This window comes from Salminus brasiliensis, chromosome 11 (assembly GCF_030463535.1).
Source record: "Salminus brasiliensis chromosome 11, fSalBra1.hap2, whole genome shotgun sequence".
NCBI lineage: Eukaryota > Metazoa > Chordata > Actinopteri > Characiformes > Bryconidae > Salminus > Salminus brasiliensis.
Window position 1 is genome coordinate 7,337,899 of NC_132888.1, and position 24,623 is coordinate 7,362,521.

At 41.3% G+C, this 24,623-nt stretch overlaps 1 protein-coding gene across 1 annotated transcript in view; it reads right to left on the reverse strand.

Moving 5' to 3' along the window:
• stard13b (StAR related lipid transfer domain containing 13b) overlaps positions 1-24,623 on the reverse strand; it is a 153,563-nt gene that overhangs the window by 82,440 nt on the left and 46,500 nt on the right. Inside the window, exon 5 of the mRNA XM_072691534.1 lies at positions 20,560-20,590. Coding sequence (XP_072547635.1) covers positions 20,560-20,590 — 31 coding nt within the window. The remainder of the gene's footprint in view (positions 1-20,559; positions 20,591-24,623) is intronic.

Genomic DNA, 24,623 nt, shown 5'->3' on the forward strand with positions numbered 1-24,623 from the left:
TGTAAAGCCTCTTAACCCTGAACCTGAACTTGACCTGATTATGTTGGAGGTTACCCAGACATGGTAGGCCTTCAGCTCTGTTCCTGAAGATAATAATAACACTCTCTGTGTCTTTCTGATGTACTAACACTTGCTAATTACTATCACTACTGCCCAGCAAATCAATGATTATATCCGTACACCTGAGCAGCACAGTGGACTAAGGTGGAGGGTGTGTTAGGGTGACGTCATACCATTTATCAGTCATTTATAAGAGGTGTATAAATGCCCATCTTGTGAATCTTGGTTCCTTCCAAGGTTTCATCCTCCAGCTTTGAGAGGTTTTTCCTGACACTGATGTCTTTGGTTTGCTTAATTACAGTTACATGTTTTAGTAAAGCTGCTAAAACATCACTAACATCACAAACATTAGCAGCAATTCCTTGAAATTCTGTAAGATGTTTGGTGGAAACTCTATAAATCACATCAATGAGCCTCAGTGCCCATGACCCTGTCGCCCTGTCCTTCCTGGGAGCACTTTTGGTAGGTAATGACCACTGCATACCAGAAAACACCCATGAGACCTGCCTGATATTTTGGAGAGGGCATGTCCTGACCCAGTCGTCTAGCCATCATAGTTTGGTTCTGGTCAAAGTGGCTCAGATTCCTATGCGAACCCATTTGTCCTGCTTGTAACACCTTTAAGAACGGCCTGTTCCTGATATATCCACCCCTTGACAGATGCCAATGTTGATGAGGCTTGTTAATGTGGTTCACTTCAGCTGTCAGTGGTACTAATGTTATGGCTAATCGGTGTAAACCAGTGTGCAAATGACTGGGTGAGAAACTGAGTGGATGGGTAAATGAATGGATGAGTATGGGAATGAAAGGATGCCAAAAAGGAACAGCAGCATGAAGATAGGCTACTATTCTGAGCACCATTCGCAAGTCGCTTGTGGTTTGCCCTTGATATGTGCCTGATCCAACTCCACGGAGAGCTCATGTAAACCAGCACACAAAAGAGCGCAGCGGTTTCTGAGGAGAGGCCGGAGGGAGGGGGGATGTGAGCGCTATTGTTTCACTGTATGACAAAGCATGTAATGCTGTCAAGTCAGAATCTATTAAGACTCAGCCAACCACAGAAATCCATGGGAAAACACTTACAGTCTCCACACACCACCTGGCTTCTATTAGTGGAAAAGGGATTATATCGCACACACACACACATACACACACACACACACACACACACATCGGACCGACCCTCCTCCACAATTCACACACTCAGATAGGCTCTGATTTGATAAAGGTGCACACTAACAGTACGGTAGTGAAGGCAAAGCAAGCTACAGGGCCGGTGGTGTGCATTTCATGTGCGATACCCCCTCCCCAAACCAGCAAACACTCGTCAGAGTCACTACAGTAAATCACGCTCCTACATGCATGGGAGCAAATGGGACCGCAGAACTGTGTGACCAGTTTTCACACAAGCAGTGGGATAAAAGTGTAAAAAGAAGGAGGCTGGGACCCAATTTCCTTCGAACCTTAAAGGTACACTACCGGTCAAAGGTTTTAGAAAAAAGGGTTAATATCGAATCATTTCTGATGTTAATATGTTAATTGTATGAATTAAATGTAATTTTTAAGCTTTTGTTTAGGAAAGTTAGATCACATGACCTCTGAAGTAGTAAATCCACACAAAATCAGACTAAATGCTTAAAAAAATTAACTGACCAAAATATTTTTAGTTTTATTAACTAAAACTAGACTACAAACCAAACTAGTAAAAACTAGTAAAGTAAAAAAAAACTACATTTTTTTACTTCCATTTACTTCCATTACTACAGACCAGCTGTAAGTTATTAACCAATGGTTTGTTCCTTAAAAAAAGGGAACCCATGTTACTACCCTCCTACCCCCCAACCAGGTTATGCACTGGACTTAAAGTGCTTAAATTTGTTTTTTTAAAAAAAGGTATCAATAAACAATGCAGGTGTTCTAAAACTTTTGACTGGTAGTATAACCAGTGAAACAGCCAAGACATTTGGCTCTTTTGGCCAAGGTACTGCTTTAATCTCCTCAGAAAGTGGCAGGAAGCCTGCAGTCACAGGTCAAGTGGCAGTGAGTGACAGAGCAGAGCCAGTCATGCTATGGTCTGTTGTTCTCGTGCAGGTTAGTGCAGCTATTTCTCTCATCTCTTACACTCATGGTCATAGTTTCCAAGACAGGGATAAGGCCTAGTCCTGGACTACCTTTACCTTTTAATGGAGAATCCCCTTTTACAATGCTGTGTAGTCTCTGTATGAGACTAGGCTTAATCCCTGTCCCGGCAACAGACCCCCAGTGTTTAGCTACACAGAGCAGAACTGGTGTAAGGCATTGTTCCAAACTCTGGAGAACAGACAAGCTGTGTGTGGATACCAGGTCCACTTTCAACCCGACAAAGCCTACAAGTTTATTCACTTAAGCTTTTCTAGTATTTCTATGACAAGTGACATAGAAAAATACATACACCACAAGCACTGTAGAAAAGCCGGGTAAGGCTTCAGTTCTACCCAGCACTGACTTCTAGATCTTCCTCCATCAGCTGTGAGTGGTGTTATTATTGAACAGTGGAAGCGTTAAGGAGGAACCACCGAGTGTCCGACAACGTAAAGTTACAGAGCGGGGTCAGGGCCGAGTGCTGAGCTCAGAGCATAGTGCAGAAAAGTCTCAAAAACTCAATAACTGCAGAGCTCCAGACCTGCTGCTGTTAGATCAAAGGGGGTCCAGCTCCATATTCATGCCCATGGGTATGACAAAAAAGCTCCTGAAGGCTGTAATGTGTAGGTGTCCCAATACTTTTGTCCATACAGAGTATTTTAGTGCAGCAGTCTAGTATCGTCAAAGCAGTCAAGTCTAAACATCTCTAAAGCAATTACTGTATGTGCCAATACCAGTGTGATTCCTATACTGTCACACAGCCTTATGGATCATAGGCAGTTATACAGTATATTTATGGTACAGTATGAACAGCTTATATAATGAAATATAATGAAAGCTGTAATTATAGCATTATAATGCTACAATGAAAGAAAATCCAAACCAGCGTGATCTGCGCTTGGCACACCAGGTTCCTCTGACAGCCTTTTGAAGATCACCCACCTAGACCCTGTCCAATTCACTGTAGTGTCACCTTCCTCCCAAATTAGCCAGAGCGAAAAGAAAACACCTTCTCTGCCAAGTTCCCTGACCGGCCAACCCGACCCGCTCACCCCTCTCCGAGGCCGCCTGCCAGTCCTCATTCTCGCTCTCCATTCTCCGCTAGGCATCAGCGGGCCGTCCGCACAAAACCGCCCGCATTAATTGGGCCGTATTATCATAAAACAAAACAGAAGGTGATCCAGCTGAGATGAGCTGTCCCGCAGCCAGAGAGGCCAGAGCGAGCGGGGCAGGAAGTCTGGCCCTTCTCCCTCGCCTCCATCGCCTCTTTGATTGCCACGCCAAATTGTTTAATCAGCGCTTAACCACAAGAAAGGCGCGGCGCTCTGCTGCCCCGGCACACAGCGCTCCTTTATGCCAGCTCCAATGCAGAGCCTTGGGAGAAACCCAGGTGGCTGCAGAATGCCGTTTAAAGTCTCCAGCTGCAAGACTGAATGGTGCCCCCACCGCTGTGTACAGTCAACATCATGAAAAATGTACCAGTTCTCAGAATGCTAGCGTGGGATCGGCATTCCTGTGTCGCTTCTGTTGTTAGGGCATAGTCATACATCACGGCCTCCTGGACTGTATTAGATTTGTTCATTAAAACAGCCTGTTTAGTAAACAAGTTGTTTTTCAGAAGACTGTACTGCTGTGTTCAGAGGATCTGCACCTTATTCGAGAATTATTTAAATTAAATATTCTACTAATTCAATTAAATTATATTTCTTACAATGTATTTATATAGTGTGCTCATTACAAACATCAAAGACCAGAAAATGATGAATTATTAATCTCATTTTAATTGAATTTTAAATTGAAGTTCAAATAAATGTAGGGATCAAGGCCAATCCAGGCATATTTTGGAAATAGTGGATCAGGTACTGGCTATTTTAATCCCAATCCAGTTTAGAAGAATCGGTCTTAACTACAGTGTTCAGAGCGCCATCTGGTGGCCCCAAGATATTTTTGCCCAGCCAGCAGCAGTGCTTCTACTGATACTGTAATGAAGGAGGGAATGGACCACCGGGCTACGCTCTTATTATCGCATGGTCACCATGCGGCCCCATTTCAGAGCATCTCTGGTGGCGGTATTTAAGGGACAGAGTGTGATTCAAGCCCAAGAATGTGAAAAGTCAAACTGGAGGTTTCCTCTTCAGAGAAAGAAAACATGCCTCAGTCGCATATAAAGAAATAAACACAGGAAATGGTGGTCATGTATGTGGATGAGTCACATAAACATGCACGTACACACATACACACACACACACACACTGCACAGTGACACGTTAGTTATCCTTTTTGGCTCATTTGTAAGAAATCAATCCTGCTCCTAAACATGGAGGCCTGGTGCCAGACCAACCATGACAGTATATATATATATATATATATATATATATATATATATATATATATATATATATATATATATATATATATATATATATAAACCTTGTATCTCCAAAATGGCTACTTTTCCTACACTGTTAGAAGGATAAGATCTTTGAGGAATGTTTTTTGGAGGTTCTTCAGTTTGAAACTGTTGAGGAACGTCTTATGGTGCTTTGAGAAACCTTCAAGGAACCTTCAAGGATTCCTCCACAGTTTCAAAATGAAGAACCTCCAAAAGTCCCTCAAGGATCTTATCTTTCTAACAGTGCAGATGAGTCTATGGGTTTTGGGAGGGTGTCCACTCCCGGGAAGGCTGACAACTGTTCAAAAAGTTCTTCGTTTGGACAGTTTGGCTCGGATCGTAGTTTGGAAAACCTTAGAGCTTTAGAAATGGCTTTCTGTCCTTTTCCAGACTGATAGGTGTCCACAAGTCTTCTCTGTAATATGATGTGCCTGACTGGAGAACCTGTGTGCTGCCAAGTTCACTCAGATTTAAAGGCCCACATTTCCAAAAAGACTTACAGATTATCACCAATTCAAATAAACTCATCAATTTGGTTGCATTATTCAGAGTAGGCCGCCTTTTCACACCTGCTTGATTGATACTTTGCACACCAAACACATACATCTTGGGTTCTCTGACACTTTCTAGACAATCTTTCAAATTTCGGAAGGCCATCCACTCTGACTACTGTTCCAAACGTTCCCATATTTGGACAGTGTGGTTCTGACTGTAGTCTGGTTGAGCCCTAAAGCCTTGGAAATGGCTTCGTAACCCTTTCCAGAATGACTAACGTCCACAAACTTTTTTTTTTTTGACTCACTTTTCTGTGGCATGAAGTGCCCGACTGGAAAATCTTCCAAGTTCACTTTGATGCAAAGGCCCAAAGGTTAGATTTAGATTGGACAGAGTTGCTCCAAACTAAAGCTGGTAGTTAACCTTAAGCCATCAGACTGATTATTGATCACTGATCCAAATAAACTCTTCAGTTTGCTTGCATTATCGAGAGGGATGCCTTGAACGCCTAACGCATGAATGATGTATCAAGCTTTTGTGTTAAATTTGCTGCCACACTCTATCTATATACTATTACGATGCCCTATAAAATCAGACTTAATATAATGGGAAGATTTTTGGACCGAGAGAAGCACTTTCTCATGGCACAGCATGTTTGAACAACATTGTAAGGCACTGTTTTCTCTGGTTTTCCTCGAAACAGAAGTCATTTCGGTCCTGAAAAAGTACAAAAGCACACACACACACACACACACACACACAAGAACACAGTCTAGGTTCCAGCAGTCTTGTGATCAGCTTGCTCACTGACAGGCCTACCCGCACTTCCTTCACTTCCACTTAACTTACGAAATACAAAGACAGCCTCCCGAAAAAAACACACCCCGTCTGATTATCCTGTGGCACTAATACCTCCTGAGATTTGCAGAGCGCTGTGCATAATTGGTGGGGACTGGAGAAGTGACAAGCCGTTTACAATAGAGCCTGATTCAAATTATTGCCCACTCAAACCCATTGAGCCACTTCTCCTCAAGGGGAAATCACACAAGCACGAGTTAAGCAAGTTATGTGGGAGGTTTGTAAACGTAGTCTGGGATTCCGTTCAGCCAGCATGCTCAGCTAGCCACCCAGCACACAGCAGGTGACCCACGACTGAGCTCTTTTTTTTTTTAATCAAATATGAATCTTGAGATCTGTGCTCAGAAATGAGAAATTAGTTAATAATTTGTTTATTTATTTATTCATTTGTTTATGTTTTGTTGTAGTTAGTCATTTTGGTGGATGTATTAACTTTCATGAACACTAAGACCAGGTATATCGCATTATTATACATATATAATAAGTATATAATAATAATATAATAATTATATAAAAAGTCATGGTTCTCCATCACTGTGTTCATCATTAGAACATCTCCAAAGTTCTCCTCTCTCATGGAGTCTAGTATTATTTAGAGTTCTCCTCAGATCAACACCTGCTTTGGTAAATCACATTTACAGCATTTAGCGGACGCTCTTATTCAGGGCCAATGAAGTGTTAGGAGTCTTGCCCAAGGACTCTTATTGGTGTAGCACAGCACAGTCACCCAGACTGGGAATCGAACCCTGGTCTCCCACATGGTGTAATAGCTCACTGGCAGCTAGTAGTTTTATCTGTTGAGCCACACTAACCACCAACAGCCACACCAACCACCAACCAAACACTAATAACACTCCTACAGGAAGTGGTGGTGGTTCTCCATCACTGTGTTCATCATTAGAACATCTCCAAAGTTCTCCTCTCTCATGGAGTCTAGTATTATTTAGAGTTCTCCTCAGATCAACACCTGGTTTGGTGGTAAATCAGGTCTTAATGATGGTAAATCAGGTGAGCTGCTGCTGCTGCTGCTGCTGATGGAGTTGAACACATCCTCCAGGCTGTGCTGGCTGGACTGGGGGGCGTCCAGGAGAAACCTGGAGGAACCGAGCTCTGTTCTTCAGACTAGCTCACCAACAAGATCTCACTACTTTCTTCAGAATGAGAAGCTCTTGTTTCTCATTTTTACTGGATTTATGTTCACCTGCTTTATCTGTTCTAATGAGATCTGGAGCTTCTACAGTAAAAACTCTCTGATTGACGAGAGACATGACTTTTAATAATGTGCTTAAGTGCCTGAAACCTCTGCACAGTTTTTGTAACGTAACGATCAGGTGGTATTCCTAATTACTCCGCCTGCAAGTCCGAAATCTGAAGACATTTAGAGGAATGTCAGGATTCCAAAGGTCCGGCGGCGGCAGCAGCAGGGGAGGCCTGCTGAAACCCACAGGAAGCCACAAGTCATTTTCCATCTCTCCACATGTGGAATTTTTCATGCAGCCACGATGCCAGGGGCTCTCTTTATAGCTCGGCCCGGCCCGGCCTCGCCACATGACCACACGCCTATAAATTTAACACATGATGTCACTGATCTGGGCAGTCTTGCACGAGAGGGAGCCTGAAAAGGTCGCATAATAGCATGGAGGTTACCTCAGCTGTAGAGAGAAACACAACACAGTTGGGCTTTGTTTGGTGCCACAGCATTGAAGTCAAAAATACCGTATGCTGCTAAAATAAGACAGTCTGAGATCTCTGAAACTCCCTGTCTCTATAAACGGAGAAGGAAAAAATGCATTTACTTTAAATGTCACTTTACTGGAAACTGCACTCATTGGGTTTGTTTAAAAAATCACAATTTCATTAGTAAATAAACAAACAAATTAGAAATGAAATCCAGAAAATGATCTTAAGTAAACTGTTTGTTCTTGGGCAAAGTAATCAGTGAATCATGAATTCTGAATATTTGATATTTAGTCATTTTTATTTTGGAAACTATTTATTAAAGTTTCACAACTGACCTTTTTTAAACCTTGTTTGTCCATCTCTCTTGTTACATTAAGGACAATTTATCATATCATTTAAAAAAATGAAATGTTTTCTATCCATCACTATTTTCTCGTTCCTTCTTTTAATTTTATTTGTTTATCTTTTAACTTATATATTTTTACAGATCACCACTGTAATGCAAAATAATAATAATAAAAAAACGTATTTCAATTGGTCCATTCATCATGAAATATGGACACAATATAAATCACTGCATGTACCTTATGTCAAAAAGTAAAAACAAAATTAAATAAAAATGGAGATACCAAGTTTTTGCATAACCACAACAATATTTTTCCAATAATTTTTCCTCGAAACATGAAGTTTGCTGCCTCTAAAATGTCAAGATAAGTTTTTTTTTATGTCATTGATTATTTAGGGGAAATAATATTAATATATGTAATCAGGTTTTACTTCCCCCTTACAACACCCTTACCTATCAACAAGAGATAATAATCAACAAGCTGAGAGATCCTTCCTTCCATGCCATGTTCCATTCTGAAATATGGTGGCATACGTTATGAATAATTTATTGACCATTTCTATTGGTCTACTGAAATTTTCCTTTCATGCAGGGCTGCTAGTGTTTTTCAAAGGTGCAAAACCTGTAGCCATATAGACGAAACACTGGCCCTGAGGATTTGGGTTGAATATTCCTCAAAAAGACAAACCTGGACAGCGGACCATGTGTAGGAATCTGTGCCTTATAACATTTTCCACTGTAGACAGCCTCCAGCGATCCAGTCCTATTTTTTGATTGCAAGTACAGTATATTAGGCATTCTCAGGAAAACCAGAACAGATATACTGCTCACTGGAGACACAGAATAATGACCCGCTAGTGCCAATATCACCAGATCCAAAAGCCTAGGCCACATTTGATAAATTATATCTTATTTCTGGGCTTCATGCACTTCAGATTTTGTTCCAGCGTGACATTACAAGTCCTGATGTAGGGTCTTTTGAAGGGTATTATCATTTTCTTTTATTGGTTCCTGTCAGAGAACACTTGCAGTGCCGACACGACTGGAGACCCAAATGGAAAACATGAATATGCAAAGTGTTCATGCGGTTTTGCAACGTGTGATAATGGCTAAACAGTATTGTATTATTAATTGATAATAATGATTGCATTTACAGTATATCATAGATGTCTACATTTTGTATATTTTGTACTTTTTGACAATGTGAATCTGGCAGCAAATGTAATTCCATTTTTTAATCAATTATTCATTTTATGTTTTGGCGAAATGCAAATCTGGCAGTTCTTTATATTGTGTTCAAACTTCACAATTAATGAACCAATAGAAATGCTCCAAAAGTTTCCTTCTCCTGTAACTATACAAGGTTTTTACAATATGCAAAATTGATAAGAATATAATCAACAGCGTCAGTATGCTACATTACAATGTTATGGAAATATTAACACAAAATGATCCAACTGTATAAATAATCAGTATTTCCTGATGTATTAATACGTACAGCATCTGATTATTAATATACCAAACATAAGATAATGACAATATTTAAATGTTGCTTTGTGAAAAATTTTTAAGAAATCGAAAAACTGAAATGCTCCAGAATGAGCATGGAATAAAATCTCATTACAGTAACTAATAAAAGTTAAAAGCTTTGGTGTCTTCTCCTTTACAGTTACTATTTTGGAGATACATGGTTTTGCTAGGACAACGATGATACATAAATAAAATACATGCCTCTGTTTGTTCCACTTTTTTTTTCACCGTACTGAGACAGAACCGGCAGCCAGGCCTGTTGAGTAGCTGCAGCTGTCTGAAGTGGCCCCACTGGCCACTGGGAGCCAGCCACCCCGGATGGGAAAAAGAGACTCTGGGAGAGCAGCTGGCCAGTGCTGGGAGGCTACAAAGCGAAGGGCCAAAAGACTAGCCTGAAACCACTCTGGAATATATTAGCAGTCAAGGAAAGCTTACATAATGGCCACTGGAGCATCGCAGGGAACTGGAACTGGCAGATTTAGAGTTCTGTTCGGTATGTACAGCACCGAGACTGACCCAAAGAGTGGCTCTTTGAGAAAGAGACGAATGCTCCTATGGGGGAGTGCGTAAGTGTAGGGGTTACTGTGGGGGGAACTGCTGGGGAACGTGCAGGCGAGGGAGTGTTGGTGGTGATTCATGCCTGGTTTTAAGTGCTCCCCGGAGCATCATCTGTTCAATAAAGAGTGCATTAGCAAAATTAGCCTGAACTGCTAGGTTCAATATTATAGACGGAGAGGAAATTACTCAAATTGGTCAAGTCAGAGATGAACTAAGTCATGAGGCTTCTACTGAGGAGGGCAATCACAACATTAATGCTGAAAATAAATAAAACTAATAGCACCACAGGTCCTATATTTCATGATGTGCTGGCTTGATATGTGTGTGAGCAGGCTAACCTCTTTCTCTAAGAGACTATAAGAAAATGCAGAGCTTTAAGGTCCTCAGATAAAGTTCAAGTTGAAGAGAAGACCCATCTCAAATAAAAAAAACATAATATGAAAGTCATAGAACCTCATCTCCAGAAGAAAAAATGCTGTACGGAAATGCAAGTGGAGCTTAGCTTCCTTAGAAGATGAAACAAAAATCCCCTGGCAGTAAAAATGGCCTGAGAAAAAGGACCTTTAATGTGGTCAGGCTTGCTAATGCTAATATATGGGGTGCAGAGTGTCCTGAACAGAGAATGGGTTCCTTCCAGTTTCCCACAGTCTCCCTTTGTTTTCACACACTTAGTGGCTTTGGATGTGCCTCGTAAGACTGAAATAACGCTAAACTGAGCCTGGACAGAGGTTGGCGTTTGAGGCTTTCTGTCCAGGCCCAGGCCTCAACTCCTGTGGCCTCTGGATGACAGAGTGTCTCTGCCTTTCAGTCACGTCAGCCTTTGTAGGACAGGAGGTCTGACAAGGTGATGTTTATCATAACAAAGAGACCTGCCGTTTATTAATAGGGAACACGGATGGAGAATAGAGAAGATCCACCCCCACATAGTTCTACAGCCATGCGAAGACAGTGCAGTGGTGTCCTCCAGACGCCTGGAGCGCATCTCTATTATAAAAAATAAAGAGGCTGAAAAGGATTCCCTAAAGTAATGCCATTAAGGAAACACTGTTGGTTCACTACAGAACCTTTTAGTGGATTGTTCATTAAATGAAACCTGTAATTGGGAACCTCCACATGTAAAGGCCTTGCCTTGTACTATGGTTCTTCAACTTCACAGTTTGCCAAGTTCCCTGCTTAAAACACCACTAATGCATCTGGCAATGAATCTTCTAATTAGACTGGACCTTCTGGGACCAGTTGAAGAACCCTGTCCTATCCCAATCAAAGGTTTTTCCTAGAGCCAACCAGGACTTGAGTTGGAAAAGCCTGCCCTATACCAATGAAAGGTTTTCCCAAAAGCCCCTCAGGACCCAGGGTTAAAGAATTGTGTCCTATAAGATTCACAGGTTTTTCCGAGAGACCTCAAGGACCAGAGTTGAAGAACCCTGTCCTATACCAACCAAAGGTTTTTCCGAGAGCTGTCGCTTCAACAACCATATAGGGACATATAGCAGCATAGACACACAATACATCTTGCAAAGGACGACTGTTGCTTCACCTTGAGGAAAGCTACACCAATCCAGACCTATACATTTCCCCCCTCAGACCCACTGAGACATCTGACCAAAATCCATTAGCAGGAGAGCTCTCATTATCATATCTCATTATCATAAACCCTCTGTCACAGTCTATTAATGGATCCACACAATAAAATCATCAGTGTAAGACTCGTACAGAGCTTAATTTAGTCTGTATATATGGGTGTTGCAATAATTTGGGCGCTCCTGGAACTTCAAAAATGTTCTTTAAACGTTGGGTTCTCAAATAATTTAATTAACAAGCTGAACTTCTATACTCCTCTACACCCAAACTCAATTTAGTCCAAAAACTGAACTTTTAGGCCCCTCAACATCCAAACCTCAATTCAGTGAAAACTGAACTTTTAAGCCCCTCAGCATCCAAACCTCAATTCAGTCAAACTGAGCGTTTAGGCCCCTCAATATCCAAACCTCAATTCAGTGAAAACTGAACTTTGGGCCCCTCAACATCCAAACCTCAATTCAGTCAAAACCAAACGTTTAGGCCCCTCAACATCCAAACCTCAGTTCAGTCAAACTAAAACTTTTAGGCCCCTCAACATCCAAACCTCAATTCAGTCAAACTAAAACTTTTAGGCCCCTCAACATCCAAACCTCAATTCAGTCAAACTAAAACTTTTAGGTCCCTCAACATCCAAACCTTAATTCAGTCAAACTGAGCGTTTAGGCCCCTCAATATCCAAACCTCAATTCAGTGAAAACTGAACTTTGGGCCCCTCAACATCCAAACCTCAATTCAGTCAAACTGAGCGTTTAGGCCCCTCAATATCCAAACCTCAATTCAGTCAAACTGAGCGTTTAGGCCCCTCAACATCCAAACCTCAATTCAGTGAAAACTGAACTTTTAAGCCCCTCAGCATCCAAACCTCAATTCAGTCAAACTGAGCGTTTAGGCCCCTCAATATCTAAACCTCAATTCAGTCAAAACTGGACTTTGGGCCCCTCAACATCCAAACCTTAATTTAGTCAAAACCAAACGTTTAGGCCCCTCAACATCCAAACCTCAGTTCAGTCAAACTAAAACTTTTAGGCCCCTCAACATCCAAACCTCAATTCAGTCAAACTAAAACTTTTAGGCCCCTCAATATCCAAACCTCAGTTCAGTCAAACTAAAACTTTTAGGCCCCTCAATATCCAAACCTCAGTTCAGTCAAACTAAAACTTTTAGGCCCCTCAACATCCAAACCTCAATTTAGTCAAACTAAAACTTTTAGGCCCCTCAACATCCAAACCTAAATTCAGTCAAACTAAAACTTTTAGGCCCCTCAACATCCAAACCTCAATTCAGTCAAACTAAAACTTTTAGGCCCCTCAACATCCAAACCTCAATTTAGTCAAACTAAAACTTTTAGGACCCTCAACATCCAAACCTCAATTTAGTCAAACTAAAACTTTTAGGACCCTCAACATCCAAACCTCAATTCAGTCAAACTAAAACTTTTAGGCCCCTCAACATCCAAACCTCAGTTCAGTCAAACTAAAACTTTTAGGTTCTTCTACACCCTGAATTTTTGTCAAAACTGAATTAACTGAACTAAAATGATCCCACTGTGTTTTATTCATTGTTCACCAGAACAACATGAATTACTTCATCAAAATATCTAGAAGGACCTTCAACACAAAGCAACTCTGGGATTTAAAGTATTAGAAAACATTTCTATAAATAGTCGAGGGGGATGGACAATTGCTGCATCTTTTTCATCACATTAAACAGACTCCTCCGAAGTCAGGCCATGTAGGGGTATTAGGAAGTGGGGGGTGACTAGAGTTCTGTTTATATCCAAGGAAAGACAAACAACAAGAAAAACATGATGAGGGTCACGAAGTTCAACTATTTTTCCATATGTGTCTGACTGTTTCCTCTTCCTAAACATGAGAACCGAGGAATCCGCTGTGGTGGTGTTGACGCTGGCGAGCTTAGGCCACATTTGCGAGAGGACAAAGCATGGATTATTAGTTTAGTTCAGAGAGTAAGCTGGCCCGCCAATCGATAACTGCCCAGTCTAGACGTGGATACACTCAGTCCCTATGAAAGCACAGATGAAACATCAAACCCTGCGAGGGGAGGGGGAGGGGGATGAGGAGGGGGGGGGGTGGTGGTGAGCGGCCTCAGCAGCTCCTGTATTCTCAGGGAATCTGAAAAGCGCTCTGGGTCTTGTTTGTTCTCGACCTCTTCCCAGGGGTCTGGCGCTAACCAGCCTCAAAGCTAATGCCCCTTTATGGGATCAGAGAGACATCTGTTTATCGGACCCTGTCCCACTGCTGGGTGCAGGAGACAGCCCACTCAGGCAGCTAAAGACGCAAGCTTGCAGTATTGGAAAAATCTGAAGTGCCTGTAGGCTCTGTAGGCTATAATTGCAGAGCGTGAGGTCGCGTCTGTGAAAACGCATACCGGCCAAGATGTTAAATTCTGTTCCTCTTTTAATTGAGTTGCAAATATCTGAGCAGGTGGGGGTGACTGAAATGGTTCTGGTCATGACTGAAGAACACCCAAATTAGCCGTTGGTCCTTTTTTTATCCATCAGAAAAGTCACAAGAACTTTTTAGTGCTTTCAGTTAAAAAAAACAGTTATTTACATTTACATTGAAGGCCTTTAGCAGATGTTCTTCTCCAGAGCGACTCACAAACGTGCTTCACTGTTAACCCTTAGCTAGTCTGTATTGACTAGAGTCCAAAAGATCCCTCTAAGCTTAGATACTACTAAATACAGAGGTCAGTTTGGCGACCACAATCCTTAACATGCTGTACACTACACTTGCCTGAGTACTCTTGGAGGAGGTGGGTCTTCAGTCTGTGTTTGAAGGCAGTGAGCGGCTCTGCCGTTCCACCACTTCAGTGCCAGTACAGAAAAAGGTGGATGCTTAGAGTTATCATTTTGTTGTCAAAAGACATCTGAACTATTATTTATTGTGCATTCATCAATTTTTTATATTAATAATTAGTAGCTAAAAAAGTACTTATCAGTTAGTAAGTGAGTACACAGCTGAAGTCCATAGCTTGTTTATGGATTAACTGTGAACTAACTGCTGTTTTGACTCACATGAACATGAACACTCTTGAATAAACACATGGGCTCTTAACTATCTGCCACTATTAATATCACCACTATTAACTGCCATTACTCTGACCATCACTGCCATGACTATATTAAGCTCTACTACACCATGATTATTATATTATGATTATGATCAGAGCAGTTCAACAGTTTAGATGGTTTGGTAACTTTTATCAATAATCTATAAATAGTTCTGATCAAAGGAGGATGGGTCGGGTCCCCCTTGTGAGCTCTGAGGGAGTTTTCCTGCCACTGTCGCCGTTGGGGTCTGCTCACTGGGGGTCTTGGATCTTTCATGTCTTTTTATGTTATTGATTTTTCTTTTTTTCTGTCTTTTACTAATTACTAATTGTGTAAAGCTGCTTTGTGACAACTATACAAATAAATTTTACTTGACTTGACTTGAAGGTGAAACATGAAAACTTCAGACAAACAGACATACAGTACCAGTCAAAAGTTTGGACACACCTGGCTGAAAGTGTGCTGATCATCATCCTAAATACATTTGACCCAAATGCAAAAGAGTGACCGTCATTTATTTATTTTTATTTTAAAAAGGACACTGGGGACACTTGGCAATCCACTGTAGTCAGGATGTTGTGGATGGGGGGTTTCAAGTAGGCCCAAGTTGTAGGATCGTGTGTGTATGTGTGAGGGTGGTAATACTGCTCAAACCATGCAGCTACAGTATGCTTATGTACATTAATACACACACATTTACTCATTTAGCAACAGACCAATAAATAGCCTTAATAGCCTACATGACCAAACCATCTCCTTTCAGTTCATCCTACAACTTTAAACCACTTTAAACAATGTTTACAATGTACAATGTTACATATTTGATGTAATTTTATGTAATAATAATTTATGTTTATTGTTTATGTAAGCAAAAGCAATAATTCTGAAACATATGATACAATAAATCATGCAACATATGATACATAAATCACGCACCTTCACGTTCTCCATAGCTGTGTATAAAATAGCAGACTGTGTTTTGTATACTGCACCAGTGTATACAGTGCTGTTAAGCAACCATTGCATTATGAGATGCAGTAGATTGCAGAGATACACTGGACAAAAGTACTGGGACACCTGCTCATTTATGGTTTCTACTGTAATCAAGGGTATTAAAAAGGAGTTCATCCTGCTTTTGTTGGAGTAACTGTCTCTACTGTACATGGATGACTTTTTACTACATTTTGGAGCACAGCTGTGAAGATTTGATTGTATTCAGCAGTAAGAGCATTACTGAGGTCAGAATGTTGGATGATCACCATGTTGGTGTGGTGCAACAAATAACACCACTACCTTACAGTAAGCTACCACACCATGTGGGACAATGGGATTCGATTCCCGATCTGGGTGACTATGTGGTGCTACACCAATAAGAGTCCTTGGGCAAGACTCCTAACACTACACTGATCCACCTCTGTAATATGAGTAACCTTGTAAGTCGCTCTGGATAAGAGCGCCTGCTAAATGCCATAAATGTAAATCACCACCAGACCGCCTCCCTAACTCCCCAACTCATCTCATTAAAAGTACTGGATGGAGTGCCAACCATCATTCCAGAGAACACACTTCCACCCACTCCACAGCTCAATGCTGGGCGGCTGTATACCCCTCTAGCCCAAACCTGGCATTAGGCATCCTATCCTATTGGACTCTCTGGAGCTAATCTATTCTCTACAGGGAATAGACAAACTGTGTGTGTGTGTGTATTTGCACATCTGTGTCAGCAATAGTTGCAACCTAAAGAAGCTGAATGCATTCATTAGAAGGGGCGTCCACAAGTATTTGGACATATCATGTCTCTCAGGCTGCTCATTGGATTATCTTCATTGTGCTGGTTGCAAACAGGGTGTATGAAAGGGTTAACCACCACAGAAGTACTACACTGACTCCACACTGGCATTTATCGACAGACTTAATCAATTACATAACATTCGGACCTAAATAACAGCTTTTATAATGGATTAAATAAAATAAGAGGTTACAATTTTAGAGCCGGTCGTTAAACGGCAATACCCAACCCTGCAGTAACTCAGGCTGTGGTCTGGTGTAGTGCTGTACGTTTCACTGCTCTGTGGAGCATCACATTAATGAGCAGATTAGTATGCTACACAGTCTGCGAGCCATCTGGCCATGATGTACGGTGACATCATGCAGTCTCTGTGGCTCAGTAGTAAAATATGAGATGGGAATTTTATCCCTCATGTGCCTAAAACTCGACGGGCCTCGGCTTCTTTTATGGCGTCATCATTATTTTTTGCTATTAGCATGGCTGTTCAATTCAAAACACATGGCCAGTTGGTGCGGTGAACATAACTGACTGTGACATCAAGTGAGGCCAGGCCTCTCTTTTTTTCCTGCTGAAATATGCACTGTTAATATGGATAACCTCACTCTTCCACACATGGTAAAATATGTTCCCAAAATAAACAGTGAGGAACAAATTACTTTTGATGATCTACTGTCCAAACACATTTGAGCAGGACCAGATAGGTGAACTTTCCACCTGTTGAGAGCAGTCCTGATATATGGCCACCGTGGCTACTGCTATACACTCATCTGTTTGAATAACAATGGTCATTTTGAGGCCTGACTACATTCCTACACCTTCAGCCACGTTCATTTACTTCAGTACTTCAGCGTTTAGCAACCTGATCCCTGCATGCTAAAACCGTAGCCTATGATTCTATGGATTTCTGTACCTAACAGACTCAAAAACTTACACTTACCGACCAGCCATAACATTAATACCACTGACAAGTGAAGTGAAAAACACTGATGATCTTCATCTTCAGTGAGAAGGGGTGGATATGTTAGGCAGCAAGTGAACAGTCAGCTCTCGATGGTGATGTGTGTGTTAAATGCTTTGACAAGAACCAAACTGTGATGGCTAGACGACTGGGTCAGAACATCTCCAGAACATCAGGCATCAGGTCTTATGGGGTGTTCCCGGTATACAGTGGATAGTACCTACCAAGCGTGGTTCAAGAAAGAAACATGGGCACCTAGCACTCACTGATGCTCATGGAGGCCCCTCCTCAAAACTTACAGGACTTTAAGGATCTACTGCTAACGTCTTGGTGCCAGACACCACCTGGGATCTTCAGAGGTCTTGTGGAGTCCTTGCCTCAAATTGGTTAGATCTGTTGTGGCAGCACAAGAGGGACGGTGGATTTTTTATGTATTTTCAGAAGTGTTTTCCACACATAGGCTATACTCAACCCCTTCCACATATATTTTTGCACCATTTTAACAATATTCTATTTACATTTTATCAGTTGTTTAACAAATTGGAACAATAAAGCAGTCATAAACCAGGGCACACAGTATCACTGATGCAAAGCACCACTCTTTTTGTCCTTGTGGTCATTTCCATGACTTCAACTTTTACCTCAGCCATGCTTTCTTCATGAGGACAGTGAAAATCTAAAAGAAAAGAAACTGAAGATTTAGCATTCACTTATTTACTGTCTTACTAAGTTCCCCAATGCTATGATAAGTCTGGGGTCAAATGCTATGACCTCAAACTTCCAACAATGTTTCCCCTAAGAAAAACACTGAAAAGCAGCTAACTATGTTTTATATAGTATAAAGTCCAAATATTACAACATATTAAGACTGAGTATCTAAGCTATAATAGGAATTCCTTTACTGGACTAAACACTTTAAGGCCTGCAATCATGGTCACTGATTCCAGATCATCTGTTACCAGCAGCCATTCTCAGCCCACACAGGTACAGCCTGAGTGGCAAGAGGCTGAAAGTGAGAAGTGTCTGCATGCCATAATGTACACTTGTGTCACATGGCCTTGTAGCCTCAGGGTCATGTGAGAGAGCAACCCGAGCTCAAACTGGAATCCCAGCAAACCCTAAAACAATCTCCCAGCTGCCCCGGTGGGCCACATCATGCCACAGCAAATATTTCACCTCACCATAACAGCAACAATGCTCTGGTATGCTTCTCCCCCCTGCCGGTCCCCCTTATTTTAACTGTGCCCCCACCAAGCCAGCACAGAAATAGGCCTATAAATGAGAGTATACATGCCTCTGCATTCTCTGGACGTCCAGACACAAGGCCACCTGTCTTTGTCGGGCTCATGTTCTCACTGGCTCAGACAGGAAAAACACAGCCCAGAGAAGAAAGAAAGAGCTGGACTGACAATGTAATGTAGCACAGTAATGAAACAAGGACGTTTTACAGTGTGAGAATTACAATGTAAAGCTGAGCTGTAACAGGACTGACATCATCTAGCTCCAAACACATTATAAACTTCTCCTGCAATTGATCAATCCAAGCAAATATTGAGAGCCTGGATGCGTTTTACAGAATATGGCAAACATCCCATTTAACCTAAATAGCAATTGTGGTCTCTAACACTGTAGTCAAAACACTAGATGTCCAATTAAACTATAGATAAACTGTATCTAATTATCTCATTAAAACTCAACAGGCTGGATTATCATTCGTTTTGTCAGTTTTTTTCCCTTTTTCTCCCAATTTGGTCCTGCCAAGTAACCCACTAGGAGCAATGCTCTACAACACTAGGAGGGTAAGGCCTTATCACACTCCTAATACACCACAATCCATCCACCACCTCTTTCAAACTGGCAGCAATGCAGCATCGCCAGGCAGTCTACGCGCTCAGAGGAAAGCGCCAGGTCCTCCACAATATAGGCCAGCATCGCATTAAGGGCAATGAGGGGAGATCTACCCACACGGAGACAGCATGGTCAATTGTACTTGCTTATACAAACTAATCTGGTAAAAAATGACATGCGATCTGCCGTCATGCTAACATACAGAAACACATACACACAGTGGAGGTGTTTACAGTACCTGGGCCAGTGTGTTCAAGCATTTTTTATTATTGGTCCACCCAAAATAATGGGCAAAATGCCCAATTTTAGCTTTCTTGATGCTGACCAATCAAAATTTCAGTGAACCAAATCTGTAATGGTTAGTTGTTCACAAAAGGTCACTCCTCTCTCTCTCAAACAGCACTTAGCTACAGTTTTCAGGGGGGGGGTTTTAAAGAAAGTGTTAAAAACAAAAAAAAACGGCAGCAACTACCACTTATCGTCCATCATAACTGTGCGGCACTTGACCAAATGAATTTCCTATTTTTGGGTTAATAAAGTATACTCTAACTTTGACTTTGACTTTAAATTGTATGTTTTTTTCAAAGACCAAATAACAGGGCTGTAAATGGGCGTGAAAAACTGCATCTGGGCATTTTCCAAACGATTCAACATGCAGAATAAACGCCTTCTCTGGCACGTTCAATAAATGCTTACTGTAGTGTAAAGCAGCTGGTACAGATAATTAAATAATAACCTTGCATGTTCTGTAAAAGCACCTTCAGTTCTCCGTTGTGAATTTCGAACAACATCCAAGCAGCAGAAGACGACTGCAGAGCTATGAGCTCGTCTAAATACATTTCAAGCTTGTTTCCTCATAAATTTACTGTCATCTAGGCTTAATAAGGAACCAAGCTGAAGGGAGAGTGGAATATCTAACTGCTCCGGCTGTCACACAGTGATGTGCTGTGGTAATTTAATTGTGTTAGTGGAAACTCTCTTCGCACCACATACGCGGTGTGATAACACACCGTCTCACACAGAGACGCTCTTGTCAGAGCTGGAATTGGAGTAGATGTGATGCAGTCTTGTGGATAATACAATATAGAAACCTTAACCACTGAGGGATTAGGGATGTCTGGTAGAAAACATGCGGGAGGTGAAGAAACCCTGAAGAAACACTTTCTGAATCTACTAGTTTCCACTTGCACCTCAATCCACCACATCAAGCAAAGGAAATGAGAGCTTTTGTAGGCCCAGCGTGCTGAAATGAGAGAAAACCAGCTCTTACCTGCTCCTCCATGCTTCCTCTTGATGGGCATCTAGAAACAGAAGACAATATGTTGGTCATCGGTTGAGTTCCCATGTTTGTACTGTGATTCTAAAAAAAGGTCAACCATTACAACCGATCAGGAGATGTGTAGAATGGCCTAAACAACACTCAAGTAAAAGCGTTGATACTTCTGTGAAATCATGGCTGGGTAACTACCTTGAGTAGAATTACAAAAGTGGCAGCTTTTCATCCTAAAACCTGAATAAGAGCTGAGTAACTTACTATTACTTAAATTAAAACTCAGATGAAACTTCTAAGAACATCTAATATCTACCTATTAAGCACAGGAACTGAAGATTCTTAGACTCTATTCTAAAGCAACAATAACATTAAACATTTCCAACTTCAATTCCCGATTCGCACCCAGATATTCCAGGTAGGCTCTGGGCCCACTGCGATTCTGACAAGGTGGAAGTGGACAAGATGATTTACGGACGGATCATCCATTCAAATCCAAACCAAGCAAAACAGTGTAGATGCTGTCATCAACATCCTCTTAAAAAGAGATGCTACACACGATTCTCTGAGGTTTAAAAAACAGATTTGTGGGTGTGGAGAACCTTTCACATGCCAACAGACTCTGAACGTAGAAGGGGTCTTTCTACAATCCAGGCAAAGAGTAGCAAGAAGGTTCTTAGACTCCTGTAGTAGCAGTGGAAGCCTTATTGGTGCTAATTTTCTACAGTACCATAGGCAAGTAGTTCTATGTTTTAAGTAAGAACTATTAAACCATCCATTCAAATAGTTCTTTAAGTTGGTTCTTTTTTTTTTCTGTACAACCTTTATGTTTGATTACTATGAATTATTAACAAGCAGGGGAACTGGTTTTATGTCAATTAAATTAGTTTATGAAAATAATTATGAATTATAAAATATGATAATTATATATAATTGGAACTAGATGTCTGGATTAATATCCATTTATATTAATATATTAATAATAATTAAAGTAGACTTTAAGCAAAAAAGGGTTTTATATATTTCTGAAAAAAATTGCTTAACAATGCAAAAAAAAACATCTATGCTTTCAAATGGTTCTTGAGTTGTCGTGGTTCTACAGTATATATAACTATTTATTTTACTAAAAAACCCATTAAAAATGTAAAAAAAAATTAAGCTGCATTGTATAAAAATAGTTTACACCTAAATAAAGGTAAGACGTGTGCCTGTGTTACTGTAATCTACCAAATTCATTTAGTAAAATCAAATCGGCACTGTCCAATAAAAACATGTATCTCCAAAACTGTGACTTTACAGGAGAAGGTAAAAATGTGATTAGTGTGAATGGAAGTCAATGTAAAATAAGTTTATTCCAGGTAATTTAGAGCATTTCTATTGGTCCATTCATCCAGAATGACGGACACAGTGTACAGATCAGTTCAAACCATGGAGAAAAATAAAAATGGACAAAAATGGACATGGTTTTCATTGGACAGCAGCAAAATACACAATAAAAAGTTATTCTTCACTGCATCACTTTACTACATCCAGACAACACACACAATAATGCTCCCCTCCGGTCGTGACGGATAAAGTCGTCACCTGACCACTGCACTGTACACTCTCCCACAGAGCTGTGGAGTTGACCCTAGCTAGCATGATTTACTGAGGCCTCGGCCCAGCCCAGACAGCAAGTGCTACGTCTCTAGAGACGAGGTTGTGTTTCACTCCATTACTGCCTCAGCTTTCTCTCCCCTAACCCAGTGACCGAAACCCTGCTGGACTTCTCACCCCAACACTGCACACAGGTACATGTGTATCCACATGGAACATGTAGAGGAATGTCTAACATTCGTACGTTTTTATGGTTTCGCCTAAAAACAGTCAAACGTTCTCCTAACTCACATTTTCTCCTTCTGCATCTCAGTTTGGTTAAAAGCACCTAAAAAAATGAGTAAACAAGCTGCAGCTCTTTAGTCTTCAGATGTTTCGTCTGTGGCTCTGCCCCCTCAATCTGTTCACTGTTTATTCCCATCTGCAGGTTAGAACTTCTCGTAACACATGACGACCCCAGGCTGGGATGTTTTTAAATATGGAGCTCTAAGGCCTCGCAGGCATTTCAACGTATGATCTCCTCCCATTTGATGAGCAGCAGTTAGACCGTAGGGCCGGTCTAGAGCTGAGGAGATAAGGACGTAACCTTTAACCGCTTTGTCTTGGACAAAGAAGCGTATATGCCTTCACAGCTCTGGAGTGGCACAGCTGTCTAACTGCCTTCTTGTAAAAAAGACATGAGATCATACATTTGATATCAAAGCCATAGCCCTCAATGGTCAGGAGTCTGAGAATAGAAAGATGTTCTAACCTGTAGATAGGAATAAACAGTAAACCGATTAAAGGGGAGGAGCTACAGATGAAATATTTTCTAATGATTTTCTAATATAATGAACTCATTATGTACTGAGACCAAACTGAGATGTAGAAGGAAAAATGTGAGTTAGGAGAACTTTGGCCAAACTAAGTTGAGTTAACTCCTCCTCCTAAACATTCTGTAATCAGATTCGGCATCATTTTAAGGCCTAATTTTATATTTGCACTGTACATATGAGACTGCATAACCTCCAGCATGCTACTGCATATACTCTTAACTCCATATACAGGTGGTCTCCTGTTTGAACCTGTGTGTTCACTGTCTTTTACTGCTCTTAGTCCCCATGGCCCATGAAATATTTGCTAATGTCTGGAGTTCCCCTTATAATTCACTCAGCCTGTGTAGTGTGTGTGTGTGTGTGTGTGTGTGTGTGTGTGTGGAGGTGTGTGTTTTATTTGGCAGGCTTGCCTATCCCCAATCACATTATTCACTGCTCTACAGATGCCTGAATACATGCCTGCATTACATAAGCCTTCCATATGTTCACAGTAGATGTTCCTATGGCTGAGCCGAGTCTTGGTGAAGGTGCTATGAGACTCCTCTGCAGTTTGTCATCTCAGACCAGGCCTGACGGCTCCCACTCATCTTTACCCAGAGCAACAGGAAAGGTTTGATGGAGCTTCATAATATTTGGAAATTCTCATGCATTCCCTGTTCATGGGACACATGGGGAAGCTGAATGGCAAGAGAATGTTTAACAATAGGTGAAGGAGACAGGGGAAGACAGAAGCAGGACAGAAACACAAAGGGGGGTTGAGATACGTGTTTTGAGTGTGTGCCGGGGGGAGGGTCAGAAAGTATGAAGAAGAAGAGGACAGTAAAGGCCCTCCACTCTGAAACATTTCCCAGAGGACTCAGCCAGGCCAGATGTGTCCCCCAGAGAAGACCTCTCCACACTGCAGCAAAGCACACACTGCTATTTATAGTAGCTCTTCATCCTCTCACCACCAGTTTCAATGCATTTCATCATGACTTAGGCCTCATATTAGACTCTGAGACTTAATTCTATTCATTTCACACTGTTGAAAACTCTTCTTCTTACTCTTAATTCAATAGAAAAATTACCTACATTTATCTAGCTTGTATGGCACCCTTGGCAAACCCTCTTGTTCTGCTGGGCCCGTACCACCCTCAGCAATATGTCACCCTGGACAGCTGTCTATGTCGCCCATACCTAAATTCATCACTGGTATCTAGGCAGATACAGCCAAGCAAGCACTCTCATTACTTAGGACTTCAGGAGCAAAACTGAAGGCCTAATGCAGGGAAGAGCAATGGGGGCTAGAGTGCAGCACAGCTTGCTGATTTCCCTGCACTAACAGACCTACTAAACCTGGGAATTAACAGGTGAGTTGAATCAGGTGTGCTTGACCATGACAAGCACAAAACTGTGCAGCCCACTCCTGCCTTATGCATCCCATTAACCATCAGTGAAATTAGAAAGAAAAGGAGAAATCAATCAGGGGAATCCAGCTTAAAAATGAAAATAAAAATGCGAAGATAATAAATTAATAGGGAAATAAGCTCTACGGCATGTTTAAGGTGATAGTAACTTCAGGCTCCAGCAGATGGCACTGCACAAGGACAGCCAGGCTATAAATACCTGCAGAGTGTGTGACAGGACTTGTAGGTAAATCTGCAGGTGTATGGA